Below are 22,955 nucleotides of genomic sequence, written 5' to 3' on the forward strand. Positions count from 1 at the left end.
CTCGAAGGCTGGCTGTGGAGGAAATGCAGATCCAGAGAAGTTCCTTACCTTGTCCGCTGTCACCGAAATGTTAAGTAGCAGAGCTAGAACTCAAGACACGGCTGCAGACACAGACAGACAGAGAGACAGAGTCAGAGACATCGACTTGTTGTTCCACTTACTTATGTATTCATTGGTTGCTTCTTGTATGTGCCCTGACGGGGGATCGAACCCACAATCTTGGCGTATCGCAGGGGTGGGGACCTTTTCCTGCCAAGGGCCATTGGGATATTTGTAACATCTTTCGGGGGCCATACACAATTATCAACTTAAAAATTAGCCTGCTGTATGTGGTCAAACATTTAATTAACTCACCCCTGGTGCCTTAATAGGGCCAGACCAAATGATTTTGCTGGTGTTATATGGCCCGAGGCCTGGACGGTCCCCACCCCTGGATATCGGGACAAGGCTCTAACAAACCAAGCTACCTGGCCAGCGCCGGAGGCCCTCTTTTAGGGCATATTTGAGTGACATATTCAGGGCCACAGAGGGGACAGAAGACAACTTGAGGGAATGCTGCTGGGGAAAGGAGGGGAGAGGAGAGATGCTCTCACCATTGAAACTTGCAGAGGCCCGCTTCTGCATGAGAAGGCCAGCACTAGAGTGTGGATGAGAGTCAAATACTTTTTGAAGGATCCAGAGGCGTAAGGTTGCTTTTGTCCCTAGTCCGGTGTATTTAGCATAGTTTACTTAAAAGAGATATTTAATGAGAAGAGAACACTTGTGCTATGGGAAATCTTCATTATTTATCAGCTAATTTAATAGTGTATTTAGTTGACGCTCAAACAACATCGGTTTGAACTGCATGGGTCCACTTATGTGGATTTTTTTTCAACAAATATATTGGAAATTTTTTTGGAGACTTGTGACAATTTGACAAAACTCACAGGTGAACCACTGAATAGCCTAGAAATATTGAAAATATTAAGAAAAAGGTGCCTAACCAATGGATACAGACAACAGGGGGGTGAGGGCGTGAGTGGGGAGGATGGGGATAATGTGGGGATAAGGACACATGTAATAGCAATTAAAAAAATAAAGTAGAAATAAGCAACAAAAAAAAAAAAAGAAAAAGGTATGTCATGAATGTATAAAAGATATATTTGTATTTTCTCTTCCTTATAATTTTCTTAACATTTCTCTAGCTTAATTGTAGGAACACAGTATATGATATATATAACATAAAATATGTGCTAGTCAGCTGTTTATTAGCAGTAGGCTATTAGTAGTTATGTTTTGGGGAGTCAGAAGTTACACTGGGGTTTTTGACTGTGTGGGGTCGGTGCCCCTAACCCGCATTGTTCAAGGTCAGCTGTATATGTTACCGGCGGGCGCTGTGGGCTGCAGGGACTGGATTGATAGTGCTTGGTCGTCGCTGTGGGGTGTCCTCTTCTCCCTGAGGACTGGCCGCGGGACGGCAGGTGGGTGGCCCTCAGCACAGTGTCTCCGCAGGCTGCCCTGATGGTCTCCCTCATTTGGAAATATTATTCGGTTCCTGTGGCTGTGGTGCCCAGTAAGTGGATAACTCCGCTCGACCGGCTGGTGGCGTTTCCCACTAGAGTAGCAGGTAAGCGCTTCCCGGGAAACATAGTGGGAGACTGTGGAGAGACTTAGGAGGAGGTGTGTGGTAGGTTAAGTCAACCTGACACCGTCCTCATCGTCCATTTCACAAGCCTGCTTATTCCAACACCACTTCCATTCCCAGATTCTGCAGCCCTTTCAGTTCTAGGCATAGCGAGGGCATTTATGGCTCTCGGCCATTTTTTTATATGTGAATGATAATTTCTTTTGTATGATAAAAGTAGTACATGTCATTGTGGGATGACTAAAAAGAAAAGAAAAATGAAAGAAAACTCATTAACTATGGATAACCTCTTAGACTGTGCTATATTTTTCCAGTCTTTTTCTATTTATTTTTATACAAGGATGGGCAAAAGTAGGTTTACAGTTATGATTACATGAAACACAGCTTATTCTTGTATTATTATTTATTCTTGTATTATTATTTATTCTTGTATTATTATTTATTCTTGTATTATTATTTATTCTTGTAGTCTTATTTATTCTTGTATTATTATTTATTCTTGTATTATTATTTATTCTTGTATTATATATTACATTTGAACAACTGTAGACTTACTTTTGCCCACCCTTGCATAGTTAAGGTTGTCTAGCTTTTTGTCCCTTTTTACTTTATATTGTAAGCCTTCTCCCATATCAATAAACTTTTCTTTATTAAGGAGTTTTGAATAGCTGTTCTTCATTTGGATGTGTCATAATTTACTAATTTTCCTGTTAAAAATTAGGTCCTAATTTTTTCTACCAAGAATAATGCTATAGCACACCTCCTTTTCAGTCAGTTTTTGGTTGTGATTTGTGATCATGCTGGAGGTGAATTACTAAATCAAAAGGAATGACTATTTCAATTTAACCACTTCCCTCCCCCACCCCCTTTGTGGGACTCAGCCTTGAGGGCAGTACTGGTGCAAGAGGCCACTCTTGCCGGCAGCCAGCAGGCCACTGGCCACTCTTGCAGCCTGTCTTCCTGTCTCTCATTGACCAGTGGGACAGGAATGGTGTGGGTAAACATTGCTTCATTCATGACGCTCTTTGAGAAGGGAAAACCAAATAGTGTCACAGAGTGGCCTTCCAGCCTACGAATATTGTGAATAATAAAGTTTATTTCTCGGTAGAGAAGAGGAACTCAAACCAGCGCTCATGGTTCTGTATAATTCCTGCTTAGTAAGGAAGGCAGCCCTGTGATTTAATCGAAAGTCTGATGCATTGGAACCCACGAAATACAAACTTTGTCTTAGCCCAGCACTGCTCCAAAAGAATGGAACTACTCTTACTTCCTCTAGACAGTGGTTCCCAGCCTTTTGTTGGCCACGTCCCACCCAAGCATCTCTAACATCCCAATGCCCCTGCCCCCCGTGACACATAATTCTTATTATTCAAAAAGTGACTCCTATGCACGTGGAGGAAGCCTAAAAGGCCATTCACGTGGTCTAAACAAGCTTCCAAAGAACATGGCAGCCATGAAAGAGAAAAAAGAATAAAAGAAGTTGAAGTCCTGAGGAAGAAATCACTAAGAAATTGTTAAAAAAATAATAATATGAAGTGATATGAAAAAATAACAAAGTTTCAAAAGATAAAATAGAGAACTGGCATAAATATGTCACAGTATGTATTTATATAGTGTATATGAAGCCCCTGGAACCATAAGAAATGCAAAAGGTTCATTGTTAATAACTTATATTCGAATCGCCCCCCTGTGGGGCTTGTGCCCCACGTTGGGAACAAAGGCAGGGAATGTGGGCAGAACGCGTGCTGTGCTCTCACGTTGAATTTCTTTATTTTCAGGTGGTGTTGGAGTCACCTGCTGGATTTTAGTCTGTAACAAAGTTGTGGCTATTATGCTTCATCCTTTCAGCTGAAAAAGAAGATGAATACAGCTCTGAGACTTTGAAAAATGAATTTTCACTTAGGTTAAAAATCTGACTTAAACTGTTTTATTGTCTTGTATTTGTTTAAGAAACAAAAGAGTGCAGGCTAGTTCTTTTGATGACCTGCTTGTTCTTGGATTTTATGTGAGATTCTTATAAGAATTAAATTTGTACACTTGTCATTGAGGCAGAGAGGTCTGTCACGCCTCCGTACTGGCCAGCAAAGCAGCAGATTTGTGTTAAGAAATGTGACATTACAGGCATCTATCTACATGTTGTTACTTGTGATTTGCACACTTGGCATATTTTAAGTATGCTTTTTAAAAATTGATTGCAGAGATGTGAAGGGAGAGGGAGAGAGAGGGAGAAACATCAATGATGAGAGAAAATTATCAATTGGCTGCCTCTCATGCACGAACCCTATTGGAGATCAAGCCTGAAACCTGGGCATGTGCCCTGACCAGAAACCGAACTGTGACCTGGTTCATGGGTTGACACTCAACCACTGAGCCACACTGGCTGGGCATCTCTTGGCATATTTTAAAGGTCACATTGCCAATTGGAAAGTCAACATTTTCTCATAATTTAAGTACTTTAAAGACTTCATACTACTTTTAATCCAGATTAGAAAGCAATTTAATATCACTACTAGAATTTGAAAATTTGTTTTTTAATCTCATGCAGCACCACTGAGAATAACACTACTGACATTGCCTGTGCTTGTCTTTGGTTTAAAATGTCATCTGTTGAGCAAGCCTTGGTGGAGTATTATCTCCTTATTTGAAGCTGTTACTTTTTCATTTCCGAGTTTTATAAATGTATTTGTGAGATCATTACACATTGTTTTGTGCTTGAATTATGTGTTTTGTACTTAAAGCATTTCAAATGAAATGTATTTATAAGCATTTAATATTTATGCTCCATAGAACGGAACAAAGTTAAAGTAGGAAGCCTGATTAAATTAATTCAAATGGATACATGTTTGGCCCATAAAATATAATGCTGCTAAATATTTTTAAAACACTTCTTTACTAATTAAAATCTTTGCAAGTGCTTGTATGACTTCCTTCCTTACAGCCACTCATTTGCTATGACCAGTCTGTAACTGACAAGTGGCAGAGGGCTTTAACCATTAACTACGTCGGCTGCAGCACCTTAAAGCCAGATTCCATCACTAGGTTTGAAAAGATCATGTTCTTGTGCTCCTTAGTGACCCAGTGAGGAGCTCACTGTGCTTCCTGCTAGTTGTACCGTGACATGACAAAGCGCTATGTGACTTCCGTTTATCGGACTGGAGTGTCTCAGATTCCCTGATCGTTCAGACTTACCTGGCAGCAGGCTGACGTGGCTTTGAGGAAGGATGCAGAGCCAGGAGCACAGCTGTTTCTACAGACAGTATCGTGAGAGCTCCGACTCCAGCTCCACTGTCAGTCACCACAGGGCACACGTGGCCACAAGGGTGAGATGCCAACCTGACGGGGGAGATGGCAGCAGCACAAGGAGGATGCAGGGTCCAGGGTCCGTAGAGGCCACAGTCTGATGCCCACCTGAGCTGCAGGCAGCTGGACGGGTTGCGTAGTCTCGATCGAGCGGCCAGGTGCACGTGCCCAGGGATGTCCTTGGGACACTAAGCCGTTTCAAGCCTCCCTGACAAGACCCACATTTATCTCCTAAGGATATATTCTCTCAGTTAGTACTGCAATTATGACAGATTTCACTGAGGCTGGAGGAAGAGATTTACATTTCACAGCTGTTAACGCTTTCCACGTACATTAATAGTGAAGATTAAATAGGGGAAGCTTAAATGTTCGTCATATTTCACATCATTGTTTTTAAATAGATAATAAACTTGGTATTGCCCTGGCCAGTGTTTATCAATGGTTAGAGCATTGGCCCGTGGACCTAAGGGTCTTGGGTTCAATTCCTAGTCAAGGCCATGTACCTGGGTTGCAGGTTCATTCCTTAGGCCCAGTTGGGGTGGGTGCAGAGGGTAACCAATTGATGTGACCCTCTCACCTTGATGTTTGTCTCTATCTCTACCTCTCCCCCTCCTCCCTCTCTTCCACTTTCTCTAAAAAAAAAAAAAAAAAAAAATCAATGGAAAAATATCCTCAGATGAGGATTAAAAAAAACAAACATGGTACTGAATTTAAAACATAGAAAAGGATACATTTAAAAGTTCATTGGGGGCGGGTGTGGCATGGAGAGGGTAAATGGGGAAACAAGGGGAAATCTGTAATATTTTCAACAATAAAGATAAATAAAAAAACCCCAAAAACATCTCCTGACCCTTTTACTGTCGTGTCGCCCAATTTCCTCTGTTACCAGTTTCTTATGATTCTTCCAATGATCCCATACATTTATGGATATTGATATGTGTGGTTTTAAAATAAAAATTTTAAATTATAAAAGTAGTACCTAAAAAAATAACTGGTGCTTTTTTTTTTTAATCCTATTTGAAAAGTCCAGAAAATGAATGAGGAAGCAAATTCTCCCATGATTCCACATTACGGGGATTACTGGTATTAATGTTTGTATATTTATGTATACTTATGGATAATTATAGATTTGTGTTTCTATTAAAAAAGACTGGGTATAGATAGTTTCTAGCTTTAGATGAGACATCTGTTTGATTTAAAGTATCTAAAGCTCTCTTCATGCCAATTGGGTTTCCTGTATAGTAGTATTTATGGTAAATCAAGCAGGGAAATATTTCTATATACAAATCCACAATCATTTTTTTATCCTCACCTGAGGATATTTTTCCATTGATTTTTAGGGAGAGTGTAAGGGAGGGGGAGAGACAGACACATTGATTGGTTGCCTTCTGAGGACACTCTGACCAGGGCTGGGGATTGAGCCTGCAACCACAGCACGTGCCCTTGACTGGCAAACTGTGACTTCAGTCCACAGTCCAACGCTCTATCTGCTGAGCCAAACCAGCCAGGGTGAAACAGATGCTTGTTAAACCTTTTCACTCTGTTCATGTCTACTAACCTATTTCCTGTCTCTGTGCTTTGATATTGATCAGTGCTTCAGATCTTTTACTCTCTTCATTCTGGTCTCCTCTGCTGTTAAACCTGTTTGTTGAGTTAATTTAAATTATTATATGTCTTCTGAGTTGTCACAGATGCTGAATTCTTACTCTTTTTAATTCATATTTTCAAAAACTTTTTATTTCTTCAGACATTTATTTTCTGTGTATAATTCCAATAGGTGAAGTCTTTGCAGATCTGGTCCTTATATGTTATTCCTCTTGGTTCTCTTAGCACCTTGTTCTTTTTGTGTTTAACTGTAGGAATTTCCTGCGGCCTGAGTTGAAGATAGGTTCTTCCAGCCCGGCCGCTGTGGCTCAGTGGTTGGGCATCGACCTATGAACCAGAAGGTCACAGTTCGATTCCCGGTCAGGGCACATGGCTGGGTTGCTGGCTCAATCCCTGGTGTGGGGCATGTGGGAGGCAGCTGATCAATAATTCTCATCATTGAGATTTTATCTCCCTTCTCTGAAATTTATACATAAAGGAAAACAAAAAGATAGGCTCTTGCAGAAAGGATTTGTATTTCTACTGCTCTGGGGCTACTACCAGCCTAGATCTCTTTAAACTTTACTTTTAGGTTCTATCAACCAATCCAATTTCAATCTGTCAAACAGGGTGAGGGTGGACTGGCCACAGTCTCTGAGTTTAAGACAATTCCTCAGCTTGTTGAGGCTGAGGCCTGGCCGGCCAGGGGTCGTGGGAGGGACCTTCTCTTAGGCTTCTACTTGGGCTGATGGGTGTTGTTCTTTGGGTTTGGCCCTGGAGGCGTTTCTGATGCCCAGTTCTCCAGTTTTCGCAAATGCCCTTTAGGCCAAAGCTGATTTCAGAGACACAGCCTCCCTGGGGCCTCCTTTCACTTAGTGTTCACCAGCTGAACTGATTAAAGACATGTTTGTTCTAGAAAGGAAACCTTGGGAGCAGCGGTTGTCAACCGGTGGCACGGACCACTGGTGGTCTGTGAGGTCCGAAAGGTTGGCGACCTCCGTTGTAGTTAATACAGCATTTTTAGCCTTTCTATAGCAGGAGCGCCAAAGTACCTTGTCTACCAGAGTACAGGAAATGAATTTCTCTTAAGAAATATTTTTAAAATATGTTTTAATTCTCAGTGAACAGACTAAAAGGAATTTGAGATCTTAGGAACTTCTATTAGTGAAATTTTTCCCATTTAAAATACACTGGACCTTAAAATGTTTTGTGGACCAATTCAGTCAGTCTCTTTTCTTAGTGATGCCAAGTGTTGAAAACGGAAGAGTTAATCAGATTCTCGTTGCTCTCAGTAGCAGTAAAGTAAAACTGTACTTTATTCTCCAGCACTTTCTACACCCAAGCGTCTAAAATATTTCATTTAAAGTGGTTATTATTTCCATAAGCCAAATGCTGTATATATGTTAACATTGTTTTCTAACAATCAAATATTAACATTTATGCTTTGGTGCTTGACTTAAAAATATTTATTATAAAAAATATGTTTTTATTGATTCAGAGAGAAAAAGTAAGGGAGAGGAAGAGAGAGATAGAAACATCCATGAGAGAAATATCATCTATTAGTTGCCTCCTGCACACTCCCTGCTGGGGATGGAGTCTGAAACCCAGACTTGTGTCCTGACCGGAAATCGAACCAGTGACCTGGTGCATGGGTCGACACTCAACCACTGAGCCACACTGGATCGCTTTTTATTTAAAACATCTTTCCCTCCTGATTATACAGCTATGTTCAGTATTGAAAATCATAGAAAATAAATACACTGAAAATAAATTAAAAATTGACCACAATCTTCTTCCTTAGAGATAGAAGTTAGCATTTTATTATCTATTAGAGGCCCAGTGCATGAAATTTGTGCATTGAGGTGTGTGTCGGGGGGTTCCCCTTAGCCCAGACCACACCCTCTCCAATCCGGGACATCCCTCTCACAGTCTTGGACTGCTGGCTTCTAATCGCTCACCTGCCTGCCTGCCTGGTCGCCTCTAACTGCCCCCTCTGCCAGCCTGATTGTCCCTCACTGCCTCTGCATGCTGGCCTGATTGCCCCTAACTGTCCCCCCTGCCGGCCTGGTCACACTTAATTGCATCCCACTGCTGGCCAGGTCACCCCCAGTTGCCCCCTCCCTGATGGCCTGGTCACTCCTTACTGCCCCCCCTGCTGGCCCCTGTTGCCCCTCAACTGTCCCCCTTTGCCCACCTGGTCGCCCCCAACTTCCCCCCCCGCCGGCCTGGTTGCCTCTTACTGCCCCCCTGCTGTCCTGGTTGCCCCCAACTGCCCCCCTCCCCTCTGCCAGCCTGGTCGCCCCTAACTGTCATTTGGTCATCCCTCACTAACCCCCCCTGCCAACCTGGTCACCCCATGCAGCCTGCTTGTTCAGTCGTTTGGTTGTCCTTCACTAACCCCCTTGCTGGCCTGGTCACCCCATGCAGCCTGCTTGTTCAGTCGTTTGGTCGTCCCTCACCCCTCTGCTGGCCTGGTCATAGGCAGCCATGTTGTGAGGATTAATTTACATATTACCTCTTTATTATATAGGATAATAATAAAAGTGTAATATGCTAATTAGACCAGACAGCCAAACGACCTTCAAGATGTCCTTCCAGATGAAGCCGGGGCTGCGAGGGCCGAGCCCCTTGCATGAATTTCATGCATAGGGCCTCTAGTCTTATGCATATATCTTTAAAATAATCTTAATTAGATGACTAGAAAGTAACAAGCTTAGATTATATTTTTTTAAATAGTGCCCTAGAGAAGCACTTTTAGGCAGTTCTGATTTAATGTTATGATTGTGCTTTTGTTGTGGGTAGGCATAAGGAAAGGTCCCCTGAAAAATTCTCCATCTGCTCTAAAGCTGGAGTAGACATTGTAATATTGTCCTATTACACCATTTCTAAGAGTCATTTTAGTAAATTTCTCCAGAATTTAGGGCTAGTCAGTTATGTCATTTCATGTGCATTTGCATAGTCCCCTGTGTAAGCTGTGGAAATTCTAAGTGTTCTCTCTCTGCCCCCCCCCGTCTCTCCTTCCTTCTGTTTTCCCCACTGTAGTTTTCATAAAGGTCAAAGCTTATGCCACTTGTAGTCTTTATCTTTGGTTTTAAATACAATTCTTTTCCCATCATAACTTGTACTGCCCCCCCTTTTTATACTCCCTTTTAAAAGTTTATTTTTTATTTTCAATTTTTAAAAGTGTTAATATTACATACCAACCCATAAACATCCTTGGAAACACTGTGGTCTAAATCTATATATATAAAAGCCTAAGTGACCATTTGACTGTTTGACCCATAGCTATGATGTGCACTGACCACCAGGGGGCAGACACTCTGACTGGTAGGTTACCTTGCTATTGGGGTCCGGCCAATCGGGACTGGGTGAGTGGGGCTGGACACACCCTGAAGCCCTCCCGCAGCCCTTCCCCTGCCCCGATCATCCATTGGTGGTTTCCCTCAGCCTGGCCTGTGCCCTCTCACAATCCGGGACCCCTCAGGGGTCCGTGCACTGGGCCTCTAGTTATAAATAAGTTGCTCTTACAACTAAATGAATGCAGCCCTGGCCAGATAGCTCAGTTGGTTACAGTGTTCACCAATGAGCCAAGGTTGAGAGTTCAGTTCCCATTCAGGGCACACGCAGGAAGTCATCAATGAATGCATAAATAAGTGAAACAATACATTGATGTTTCTCTCTCTCTTAAAATATATAATCTAAAAAAATGAAGGCAAGTTAACTGATGAACATTGAGAGTACAGCCCTTTTTGTATAGTCCTAAAATAAAGTATTCTAGGTGTAAAGAATACATTAATCAGGACCGAGCAGCTAACTTGTGGATACTATATCCATATGCTTTTTAAAAAATTATATTTTTATTGATTTCAGAAAGAAATCAATAAAAGAGAGATAGAAACATCAATGATGAGAATTATTGATCAGCTGCTTCCTGCATGCCCCCTACTGGGGATCAAGCCTGCAACCTGGGCATGTGCCCTTGACCAGAATTGAACCCAGGACCCTTCACTCCACAGGCTGACGCTCTATCCACTGAGCCAACCAGCTAGGGCCCCATATACTATTTTGAAAGAACAAGATTAACAGAAAAAAAGGTCAAGGTGCAGGTATGCAACGCATATATTTAAAAATGCTGAATCCTAGGTGCACATGGGAAAGTGTTGCCCCCAAAGGCAGGACATTAGATGCCCAGTTTAGCTGAATAAGACAACACTCAAAAAATAATTTTTAAAAAGTATTATTGATTTTAGAGAGAGGAAGGGAGAGACTGAAAAACATAAATGTGAGAGAGAAACATTGATTGGCTGCCTCCAATGCATCCCTACCTGGGATGGAACCCGCAACCTGGGCATGTGTCCTCACCAGGAATTGAACCATTTACCCTTTGGTGTATGGGATGACACTGCAACCAACTGAGCCACACCAGCCAGGGCTCAAAAATAATTTTCATAAAACCAAGCTTGGTGATCACTGCTGTGTTTGTGGTTTTTAAAAAATATGGAGCCCTCTGATCATATTTTATCTTTCAAAGCTGCTTCATGCTTTTAAAGTTACAATGCAATTTGATTTTTGATAAAATTGTTATATGAATGAGCTCTGTATATCTTGGGTGGACTTGAGCAATGGAGTCCCATAGAATATGAAAACCATAATAAATGAGTCATCCAAAAGATAATGGACGTCTCAGTTATAGGAAAAATAAGGTGTCATTAGAAATGTTGTCATTGTCTAATACAAAATGGAATTTTAAAATTAGGTTAGCAATAAAACAAAACCTTAATTATCCAAAGTCAATTTATGTACTGAAAACACACACACACACACACACACACACACACACACACACACACACAGTACAAAATTAAAGGCACAAAAGAACCAGAATAGCAGACCAGACTGTATTAGAATATCGATTTTATTTAAATAATTATTTTCATGTTTCCTTCTGTAGGTGACGAGGACTGAACAGAACTCACCACAGTTACTTTAGAATCTCCAAACGCATTGCTGGCAGAGGCCTGACTAGAGGGTGGCTGCTGCATCTTACTCGTCCACGTCTCCTCAGACCCTTCAGTAGCAGGACTTGTTTGGTCGTTTTTAAAGACGCAGCCTGATCCAAAGAGTTCCTCCATGAGATTGCTCTTCTTTGCTCTGAAAGTTTCGTCTTTTGCTTTTGTTCTGGGAGACTTACCAAAAGAGGGCTCGTACCTGCCCCCGGAGTGCCTGGGCTTCAGCTCTTGGGCGCCCCCGCGCTGTTTGCCTATGCTGTGGTTGCATCGCCAGGCACCTGGTTTGGCTGGCCCACCGGACGCAGGAAGCCCATGATGCAGGTTTTCCGTGGCTTCTGAGAATAAATAATGCTTTCTTTGTCGGAGGTGTATTTTGGGGGTGTGGACATTTTTATTTGGTACCTCCTCCATGTCGCTTTGGGGGATACTTTTTTTAAGCTCTTCTTTTGCTGCATCATTTTCCTGTTGGCTTCCCCGGTCAGGGTGAATGACTTGGATTCTTTTTGATGGTAGTTCTTGTTCTATTTCTAAAGTGGTTTTCTTCTCTTGATCTGCTTTTTTCTCTCTCTGTCTTCCAGGATTCTCCAGAGCTGCTGGTACTTTCAGATGCTCCTCTTCCTTTGATAAATCTGTATTAGAAAAATAGTCAATTTGGTGATCTTTAATTTTTTTAAAAATATATTTTATTGATTTTTTTACAGAGAGGAAGGGAGAGAGATAGAGAGTTAGAAACATCGATGCAAGAGAGACATTGATCAGCTGCCTCCTGCACATCTCCTACTGGGAATGTGCCTGCAACCCAGGTACATGCCCTTGACCGGAATCGAACCTGGGACCTTTCAGTCCGCAGGCCGACGCTCTATTCACTGAGCCAAACCGGTTTCGGCAATTTGGCGATCTTTAAAATAATGGGCTTTTATTTCAAGATGGCATGCATGTTTGCCACACACATTTACACCTCCTGACAAGCACATAAAAATGACATAAAGCCGAGGCAGTAAGAGCCTACAGCGCCAGAATACGGAAAAGGTGCTCTTAGAGGCAGGGATGTGGCACTCTCCTAATCATACCAAATGAGAGAAACATGAAACCAAAAGAAAAATGATATTCCCAAGAGAACTAAAAGTTGCCAATAGGTTATTACTAAAGGTTCAAACACCACTAGCTGGAGGTAGTGCCAGTTGAAACAACAAGGATATTTTTACCCAATTGGCAAGTCATTTCGAGTTGGTGAGACTATCGGGAAACTGGAACTCTTGTTCCCAACGGGTGGGTGTGTAACTTGGTATAGCTGTATCTGGGTGGCAGTTTGGCAATACTGATTACAATTTTGAGTGAACATATTCAGAGCCTCAACAACTTCACTTCTAGGACCAAGCCCTACACACACACACACACTGGCATGTCGGGTAAGGATGTTACTGAGCACGGGTAGGGAACAGCGGCACGTCCTGAATGCCTGTCAGAGGGTCATGGTTAAATACACGATGGCATGTGCAGCCTGTGGGATTCTGGGCACTTGTGATAGAGACGCGGGGATGGATGTGCCCTGACAGGAGAGATTTCAGTTGTTAGTGAAGCAGCCGCGGGAAGAAGGGCTGCCCTTTCCGTTCCTCGCCAGGCAGCAGGGAGCCTGCCGTCAGCCCTCCCCTCTCAGGGTGGGGGTGTGGAGGCGGGGAGGCCTGTTGCAGGTACAGACGTGCACAGACCCGCAGCCACGACCAACAAGCTGGTCAGAGGAGGCCACCAGTTAGCAGGCAGAATGGCAGTCATTGTGAGGGAGAGCGGGACAGCGCTGGACGTGCAGAGAGCTGGGAAATTTCCTCACATATTCCACACATTCTGAAATGAAACTATTCACTATACTCCAAAATAATAAAAAAGGAATTCTAGCAAGAGACGAAATATGTTTCAAGAATTAGTGGTGAGCAAAGAAGCAGCAAGATGTATAGTTGATTCTAAGTAATATTATGTCCTACTGACACTTAATGCAAATGTTAAACTTTGCTAACAGGCGAAATTGCTTATTTCCCACTTCCACTGCTCCCAGTCCCAGTCCGGACCACCAGTCTCTTGCCTGGGTCATGGCACCAGCTGCGGCCTGGCCTCCCTGCCCCTGCCCTTCCTTCTCCGCAGTCCGAAGAGGCACCTCTGTTCCCGCTGGTGAAGGCGAAGCCAGGATGATGGCTGCACCCCAGAGGCAGAGGGCCACCAGTCCGTTGTGGTTTTAAAAAATATATATTTTTATTGATTTCAGATAGGAAGGGAGAGGGATAGATAGAAGCAGCAATGAGAGAATCTTTGATCTGCTGCCTCCTGCATGCCCCACACTGAGAATCCAGCCTGCAACCTGGGCATGTGCCCTTGACCAGTATGATCCCGGGACCCTTCAGTCCGCAGGCCGATCGTCTATCCACGAAGCCAGCGGTTCTCAACCTGTGGGTCGTGACCCCTTTGTGGGTCGAATGACCCTTTCACAGGGGTTGCCTAAGGCCATCTTGCATATCAGATATTTGCATGACGATTCATAACAGTAGCAACATGACAGATATGAAGCAGCAACGAAAATAATGTTATGGTTGGGTCACAGCATGAGGAACTGTATTTAAAGGGCCAGAAGGTTGAGAACCGCTGCTCTAAGCCTACCCGGCCAGGGCAAGGGCCACCAGCCTGGTAGCAGAGGCTTGAGCGTTAAGGGCTGGTGCCACCAAGACCCCTGCTCCTCTGTACCGCTCTGCAGTGTTGCCAGGTGAGCCGGTCCTGGCCGTCTGGCCCACCGCCTGGTGGAGACGGCACCCTGTCCCTGGGCTGCGGCCAGGTCAGCCAAGGGCTCCCATTTCACCCCCAGCGTGTTCTGCTCCGACCTCCTCCCAGCGCTGGAGGTGAGCCCTGGGCTCTTAGAACGGGAGGTTCTGAGCAGCCTGTTCCACCCGAACCTCTCCCAGACGCGCAGAGCAGCCCTGCCGGAGGCCGTGCGTGGTGGGTTCTCTGTGCCCAGGACGGTGCAGGACCTCGCCCTGACGGGCCCTTGTACATTCGGGCCCAGAAGCCAGAGTCTGCCGGCTGACCCCTCCCTGGAAGCCTTCGGTTGGTCTCATTAGTGGCCGTGTTGCCCTTTGCTCAGCTGGGCTTGTCTGCCACTCAGTCTGTCAGAGTGAACATGATGTTTAAGGGGACACGCGAGGACAGGGAAGTGAGAGGCAACGCAAGGGAATGAACGCGGCGTCAGAGTGAAGACTGGTTGTTTCTGGCGGGCAGGGAGGGGATGTGTTTAGGAAGGGCCCACAGTGTGTTCTGGGGACTAACGTTCTATTTGTTAGGGCTGGTGGCTACACAGTGTTAAATTCTATAATCGTTCTTTGAACAGTATATATGTCTTATGTATACTTTTATACATGGACATACAGAATTCACAACTTACAAAAAGAAAAAAAAAGAATAAATATGACTTAAAAGTTGCTAAATCACCTTCATATTTTCTCTTGGACTCCTCTTGGCTTGGTAGTTTACTGCTACCGTGAGGAATTACATGGACTATTCCAGTAGATTTTTCTTTATGACCAGTGTTTCCTGTTATCTTTTTACTCTGGAATTCAGAAAAGCAGCAAAAGCTCATCTTTTGGGTACAGATAACCTTAAATTGTATTTAATTCAATGAATACAAATACTTTTTTGTATAGATCAAACTACTGTAGCCTATTTTGTAAAGACTAGTACAGTGGGGCCTTGACTTACGAGTTTAATTCGTTCTGTGACGGAGCTCGTAACTCAAATTACTCGTATGTCAAATCAAAAGTGAATGAGTGAGACACGTGATGCTGGGCTGATGTTGTGGCATTCACTGTGACGTTTGCTGCGCCAACTAGAGGTGGGGTACCTGAAGCTGGCTCATAACCGGAATTTTAGCTCACAACTCAAAGCAAAAAATCAGCCGAGAGACGGCTTGTATCTCGAAAAACTCATTAGTCGGGACACTCGTAAGTCAAGGCCCCACTGTAGCTCTGCCCACAAATCCGTGTGCTCGTAGCTCGCTGCCCTGCCCTCCTGTAGCTCTTGGCTGCTTGTAGATCTGTCATCATGTTACGGCATCCTGTCTAATTTGCATATTCCTCTATTATTATATTAGATATATTTAATTAGATGTTGCAAGATTTCAAATTTGCTGTACCTTAGTTGTCAAAGATGGCACGTCTTCCGATTTTTGGGTCCCCTGTTGTCTTGTACTTGTAAATGGAACATTTTTCCTGTCTGTCTGCACTGATTTTGTTGAAGAAACTGCAGAACAAGTACATTACATATAAGAAACATGTCTGACATTTGGAAGCAATACTGACTGTAAGTATAAAATAACTGACACTTCGCAGCATAATGAAACAAAGTACACTAGATGCTTTCTAAAACCTTTCCATCTATGTGTAACATTTGCCACTATCATCTTTCTCCTCCCACAAAGGCTATGGGTGTCCCAGAGGCTGAGTCCAAAGCCAGCTGGCATTAGATGGGTCTGTGTGGCTGTTCGAGGACAGGGCTGTCCCTGCCTGCAGCCAAGACTCAGAACTTAGGCATGCAACCACGAGAGTGGGCACTGCCAGCCGTGTCGGAGCTCCTGCCTGCTGACCGATGGTTAGGTGGCCCAGGCGAAGGGGCGTGACTGCTCTTTCTCTCCCATTTAAATGGCCCCATGGGTGGTTTTACCATTTTCTCTGCTGGCTGTTACTCTGGATCATAAACCAGAGGCAAACAAAGGAATTCAAGGAAATGTGAGGCGGTTGCCTTTAAAAGAGCCCGGCTGGTGTGGCCCAGTGGTTGAGCACCACTCTATGAACCAGGAGGTCACAGTTTGATTCCCAGTCAGGGCACGTGCCCAGGTTGTGGGCTTGATCCCCAGGAGGAGGCGTGCAGAAGGCAGCCCATCGATTATTCTCTCTCATCATTGATGTTCTATCTCTCCCTCTCCCTTTCTCTGAAGTCAATAAAAATACATGAAAGACCAGTAAATGCATAGGTACTTCTCCCGAAACAGGGTGAGTGTCTCTAGTGTCTCTCTTCCGAGCAGAATGTTCCACTGGGAGCCCTTGGGTGGCAAGTAAGCACATCTAGTCCTGAGGGGGAGTACTGCTCAGGAATAAAAGTGACTGATGACAGTAGCAGCAACATGGGTGAGTCTCAGAAACATGGTGCTGGACAGAAGCCAGGCACAAAAGAGTAGCCACTATGACCCCATTGGTATGAAGCTCTAGAACAGGCAAACTACGCTGTGTGACAGAAGGGACTCAGCGGAGGCCTCGGGCCAGGGGTGGGGGCTACTGGGCGCAAAGTGGGCACCAGGGAACCTCCCCAGGAGAGGGAACTGCTCCATGTTTTCACTGTGGTGGTGGTTACATGGGGATCATGTAACCTACTGAACTGCACTCTTAAAATGGGGCATTTTAGTGAGGTAAACTGTAATTAAATAAAGTTGATTTTTATTTTTTAAAATTTATTTATTCTTTAGATGATTTTTAATTGATTTTTAGAGAGAGAAAGGAAGTGGGAGGGAGAGAGAGAAACATCATTGTGATAGCAGAACTTCTATTAGCTGCCTCCTGCATACCCCCTACCAGGGATTGAGCCGGGGACCCGGGCCTGTGTCCTGATCGGGAATCGAACCAGCACCTTTTCAATGCACTGGATAATGCCCGATCAACTGAGCTGTACTGGCCAGGGATAAAGTTGGTTTTTATTTATTTACTAGAGGCCCGGTGCACAAAATTCATGCACTGGGAGGGGAGAAGTGTCCCTCAGCCCAGCCTGTACCCTCTCCAATCTGGGACCCCTCGGGGGATGTCCAACCAGTAGTTGGACATTCCTCTCACAATCCAGGACTGCTGTCTCCCAACTGCTTGCCTACCTGCCTGCCTGATTGCCCCTAACCTCTTCTGCCTGCCAACCTGATCACCCCTTAACCACTCCCCTGCCAGCCTGATTGATACCTAACTGCTCCCCTGCTGGCCCAGTTGCCCCCAACTGCCCTCTCCTGCTGGCCTGATCGCCCACAACTGCCCTACCCTGCCAGCCATCTTGTAGTGGAATGGGGGTGGCCAGCTTGTGCAAGGGCGTGATAGTCAATTTGCATATTACCCCTTTATTACATAAGATTATTTATTTATTTAAAATATATTTTATTGATTTTTTTACATAGAGGAAGGGAGAGGGATAGAGAGTTAGAAACATCGATGAGAGAGAAACATTGATCAGGTGCCTCCTGCCCCCTACTGGGGATGTGCCCGCAACCCAGGTACATGCCCTTGACCAGAACTGAACCCAGGACCCTTCAGTCCGCAGGCCGACGCTCTATCCACTGAGCCAAACAGATCAGGGCAGGATTATTTATTTTTAAAATATATTTTTATTGATTTCAGAGAGGAAGGAAGAGGCAGGGAGAGATAGAAACATCAGTGATGAGAGAGAATCATTGATTGGCTGCCTCCTGCACACCCCACACTGGGGATTGAGCCTGCAACCCTGGCATGTGCCCTGACCAGGAATTGAACTGTGGTTCACAGGCCAATGCTCAGCCATTGAGCATACCGGCCAGGCTACGTTGGGTTTTAAATCCACACTCTGGCAAATAGATATTCTTAGCAAGTTCAACATTTGGCAGCTACTTTGCTTCAAGCTGCAAAATCCTCCTTTCACTCCGCCTGAAGTAACACTCAGGACTGAGCGGAGGGTGGGAAGACAGGAACAAATTGCTATTCTTCTCTAGTTGTTGCAACCATAGCGCAGTTTTATTATTTTCCTAGAGTCACAAGATGTGTTTCAATGCCTAATAAAATGATTTTCTAAACATCTATTATTTTGGTGATATAAGGAAAATCTGACTAGATACTTAAGAATAGATTTTGAGGAAAAATAGTTAAAACATACCTATTGGATAATCTTCTTTGTCGTGTAAATTTTTCGCTATCCGATTAGTATAGATGTTTTTAATGTCAAGCTCTCGATCTTTCTCCTAAAAAGAGCCACAAAATCAATTTTTCTATAAGTATTTGTTTTTTTATCAACCTTGATTTCTTCTAAAAAACAATTTGAGTTCAGTATTTTCTTTTTTTTAGAGCATATCTTTTTTACTTTTTATTATATTTTTATTGATTTTAGAGAGGAAGGAAGAGAGAGAGAGAAACATCAATGTGAGAGAGATACATCAATCTGTAGCCTCCATATTTCCCCCAACGGGGATCACACCTCAATCTAGGTATGTGCCCTGACTGGGAATTGAACCGGTGACCTTCTGGTGCACGGGACAATGCTCTAACCAACTGAGCCACACTGGCCAGGGCAAGTTCAGAATTCTTTGAATAAAATCTGTATTTCTAGCAGAAATAGAAATAGGCTATAGCAGTGGTTGGCAAACTCATTAGTCAACAGAGCCAAATATCAACAGGACGATTGAAATTTCTTTTGAGAGCCAAATTTTTTAAACTTAAACTATATAGGTAGGTACATTGTTATTAACTTAATTAGGGTGCTCCTAAGGCTTAGGAAGAGTCACACTCAAGGGACCAAAGAGCCACATGTGGCTCGCCGGCCGAAGTTTGCTGACCACGGGGCTATAGCATTACATATCATTCCTGACATAAAAAAAACACTTTTTAACAGAGTGACATAGTATTATTATGATGGGACAATGTTTTTGAAAAATTTCTGAGCTACCTTCTTTCACTTGTTTCCATTCCCTACGTTTCTTATTCTTTTGCATCGCCCATATAGTGGCCACTAGCCATTTAAACTAATTACACTGATTTAAACTAATTAAAAAACACAAAAAAGAATGAAATCTTACCATTTGTGTCACATGGATGGACCTAAAGGGTATTATGTTAAGTGACAAGTACCATAGATTTCACTTATATGTAAAATCGAAAGAATATAAACAAACAAACAAAATAGAAACAGACTCATATAGACACTGAGGGGAGGGGAATGGGAGGACTGGGTGAAAGGACTGAGAAGTACAGATTAGTAGTTACAAAACAGTCATGGGGGCATAAGGTACAACAGAAAATATAGTCAATAACATTGCATGGTGCCAAGTGGGTATTGGTAATATTGGGGGAACACTTTGTAAAGTATATGGGTGTCTAACCACTATGTTGTACACCTGCATCCAATACAAAATAATATTGAAAGTAAACTGTAATTAAAAAATAAAAATAAACCAATTAAACTAAACAAAACTAAACTAAAAAATTCAGTCCTCAGTCACACTATCCATATTTGGAGGGCTCGGTAACTTTGAATCCCAATATTCTTTTAAAAGTCTCAGCAAAATAAAAGGTCTGAAATCCTGGCTTGTTGAGGAAAACAAAGACTCAATGAAATGCTGAACACTGCTTCTTACACATACAGCAAGAGGCACGCCTGTTAGAATCAGGACCACTGAGGTTGGCCTGTGGATTAAGGAAGTCTCCCCCGTCTGATTAGGGAGGAAAGCCCAGGAAGAAAGGGCCCAGGGATGGGGAGAGAAAAGAAACAAAAAAGATCTTGATGTTTAGAGGGTCAAGTTTTGATTATCTGGAAAACGCGGTTATATCTTTTTAGTTGAGGGTCAGCCTGTACGTCAGCAGCGGAGAAAAGAAAGAGGCAGGTCACGAGCTGCCGACTGACAGGTGCAGGATGGCCGGGTCAACAGGAAGGAGCATGAAGGGCAGTCCTCCTTCATGCTTGGCACCAAGGTTTAAGTCGGTACCCAGCACAGAGCGGGCCCAGAGTGGAAGACCACAGGGTCAGAACACAGTGCGGAAACCTGTGTGGGTGTGTTCCATTGGTTAATCAAGAGAAACAATAAGAAAGAAAACCCGCATCTCGGAACGCTCAAGGAATGCTCGTTGACTCTTCGTAGGGAAGAGGAGCCCTGACAATTGGGAAGCAGAATGTCACCAATGTTGTTGCGTTTGGCTGGAAGAAGTACCTTCAGTTTTTGCTGGAGGAGTTTGACTTCCGTCTGCAGAGTGTCCTTGGCGGTCTGGGCGGCCAGCGTCTTCTGGTTCTCGATGGCCAGCTGCCGGCTGAAGGCTTTGTTGTTCAACCGCAGCTGCTTCTCCAAGTTCTGCAAACAGCGCATGTTTCAATGCTCGTAACCAGCACGGTTTATCAAACCTCTGACTGTCATGGACTCATGACACTTATGAGAGGTGCAAATTTTTAATACAATATTAGTGATGGCTTGTACAGGGGACATTTTCTAGAACTAAGTTGAACCACAAAGACAAAATCCTGGGCACGACTCTAGAGAATAAATATGTTTTGAGCTGAATGTTTTTTACATTCTGAAATTTGATAAACATTTTTTTGAACAGGTTCCGAAAATCAATAGATATAATCACTGTCACACTTTAAGCCCAAGTAGGTCTGTTATGTGAAGTATTCTGCTAACGCCCTGCTAAGTCCTCACCTAGTGTGGTCAACAGGTTCTTGGAAACTGACTTTAAGTGAACGATGTAGAACAAAACCAATGCTACCGTGGGCTGATGGATATAAATTAGGTAAGTTCCTATGGCATATTTCTGTCATAAAAATCACCAAACCTCTAAATAAAGACGGAACATTCTGATATTAAACACGGAAATAAGGGCGAGCTCTTCACACATTTAAGACAGATGAATAAAAGCAAGCTAATTCTTTCCAACCTGCAGATTCCAGCTCAGGGCTGTGGGTGGCTGGGGCCTCTCCTGGCAGCTCAGGGCGCCAGGCGGGACCCCCCTGGACCGGACACCCTGCAGCACAGGCACACTCCCACCCGCAGCCCCTCATGCTGGGACAAGGCAGACACGCTGCTGCCCTGCACGTGCACGCCTCTGGACCATGGGAGGAAACCAGAGTCCCAGGGCAAACCCGCAGACGTGGGGAGCCAATGCCAACTCCGCAGGGACAGGCCCTGGCCAGGAATCGACGTGTTTTTCCTCCCTGATGCTATAATGACATGGCGCCGAACGAAACAAGGTCATTCGAGGACCTGCTGACTTCTCCAAAACCCTCTCAGCCTCTCTTCCTGAAGTCGCCCAGCCCATGGAGCCCCTGGTGGCCGGCGGTCCTGCTGCCTGGGACAGCAGGGCTCCTGGTCTCACGGGCCCCACGCAGACGGAAGCGGCCGCGGAGCACGGCCACGGCCACGCCAGCTCAGGACTCGCTGCTGCAGCTCACCTCCCGGGACGGGAGCTCTGTCACTGGAGATGTTTGGTCTGGACTCTGACAGAGGCGTGGCCAAAAGCCTTTTCTTTCTTTTTTCTTTTCCATAAAGTATGGTTTCCCCGTGAAAACATTAAGACTTCCTCATTAAAGGAAAGTGGGAAGTATGGTATGTAAAAGGGTGATATAACACTAAAACACTCACTCCCTACAATATTAACACTAAAAAATACCTACGTGTTTTGGCCCACAAACCTCCCCCCCACAAAGTGCCCTACAACCAAACGGAATTTCCCATGTAACCAAGTGCTTCTGACTGGAAAATACGCAACTACTTCTTGAATTCTTGTTTTGCTTATTGATATAAAAACATGCAGATGTAAAGATATGTAGATGAGATAAAAATACAGTTACTTTTACACGACAGACACGTGCTGAGATGGACCTAATGTTGCCCAACAGCCACACGAGAGAACTTCGGTCTCCGACTTGCACGAGTGTAATGAAGTGGCTCATTATTTTCTGTAGCTCACTTATCCACTGTAGGTGAGAAAATTCTCTTTGAAATAGAGGAGGATTTTACCAAAGAAGAAATAACTGGGATTAAAAAAGCAGATTGAAACGAATTGATATTTTCTAATTATTTCAAGATCGTAAAAAATACTTATCTCTCATCATCACATATTAAGGAATTAAACAGTAAATCAGTTCCATTTATATTTATGCTCAGTGTCACCCAGGTTCTCTCCCCACTCATCCCTCCAACGGGATCCCAGCTCTGGAAGCCACACATCATCAGGGAGACCAACCCATTAATGTCTCCAATTGCTTTAGTTCCGTTTCCCTCTGTGCTCGCAGGAGAAGTATCTGGGAAAAGTCCCGTTTCTAAAATTCCAAAATGTCTGTGTGTAGTGACTGGACAAACGGATGAGGGAGCAGGCAGGGGAAGGGACTGAAGACACACGCTGTGAGGTCATCAGGGAAGTAGCCTTTTAATAGAGAGCTTGAAGTAGAGGGTTGCTTTCTTTTTTTTTTTAATATATTTTTTATTAAGAAATTACAGAGGAAGAGAGAGAGATAGAGAGTCAGAAACACCGATGAGAGAGAAACATCGACCAGCTGCCTCCTGCACATCTCCTACTGGGGATGTGCCGCAACCCAGGCACATGCCCCTGACCGGAACCGAACCTGGGACCTTTCAGTCCGCAGGCCGACCTCTATCCACTGAGCCAAACCGGTTTCGGCTGCTTTCCTGAATTTTAAACAGA

At 44.0% G+C, this 22,955-nt stretch overlaps 2 protein-coding genes across 5 annotated transcripts in view; one reads left to right on the forward strand and one right to left on the reverse strand.

Moving 5' to 3' along the window:
* Window positions 1-11,888, forward strand: part of WRB (tryptophan rich basic protein) — a 21,084-nt gene extending 9,196 nt beyond the window's left edge. The window contains exons 4-6 of one of the 4 annotated variants that reach the window (XM_015568911.1): window positions 1,492-1,606; window positions 5,948-6,007; window positions 11,460-11,888. In XM_015568911.1, coding sequence (XP_015424397.1) covers window positions 1,492-1,606; window positions 5,948-5,961 — 129 coding nt within the window. In that variant the 3' untranslated portion in view covers window positions 5,962-6,007; window positions 11,460-11,888. Of the gene's footprint in view, window positions 1-1,491; window positions 1,607-3,402; window positions 3,676-5,947; window positions 6,008-11,459 lie in introns of those variants that run through there. The other 3 variants (XM_015568907.1, XM_015568909.1, XM_015568904.1) reach the window with 3 other exon arrangements.
* LCA5L (Leber congenital amaurosis 5-like) overlaps window positions 11,406-22,955 on the reverse strand; it is a 21,826-nt gene continuing 10,276 nt past the window's right edge. The window contains exons 3-7 of the mRNA XM_006754355.2: window positions 20,471-20,608; window positions 18,427-18,511; window positions 15,686-15,792; window positions 14,986-15,103; window positions 11,406-12,146 (exon numbers count right to left, since the gene is read on the reverse strand). Coding sequence (XP_006754418.1) covers window positions 11,428-12,146; window positions 14,986-15,103; window positions 15,686-15,792; window positions 18,427-18,511; window positions 20,471-20,608 — 1,167 coding nt within the window. The 3' untranslated portion in view covers window positions 11,406-11,427. The remainder of the gene's footprint in view (window positions 12,147-14,985; window positions 15,104-15,685; window positions 15,793-18,426; window positions 18,512-20,470; window positions 20,609-22,955) is intronic.

The sequence above is a fragment of the Myotis davidii genome, unplaced genomic scaffold (assembly GCF_000327345.1).
Source record: "Myotis davidii unplaced genomic scaffold, ASM32734v1 scaffold512, whole genome shotgun sequence".
Lineage (NCBI taxonomy): Eukaryota > Metazoa > Chordata > Mammalia > Chiroptera > Vespertilionidae > Myotis > Myotis davidii.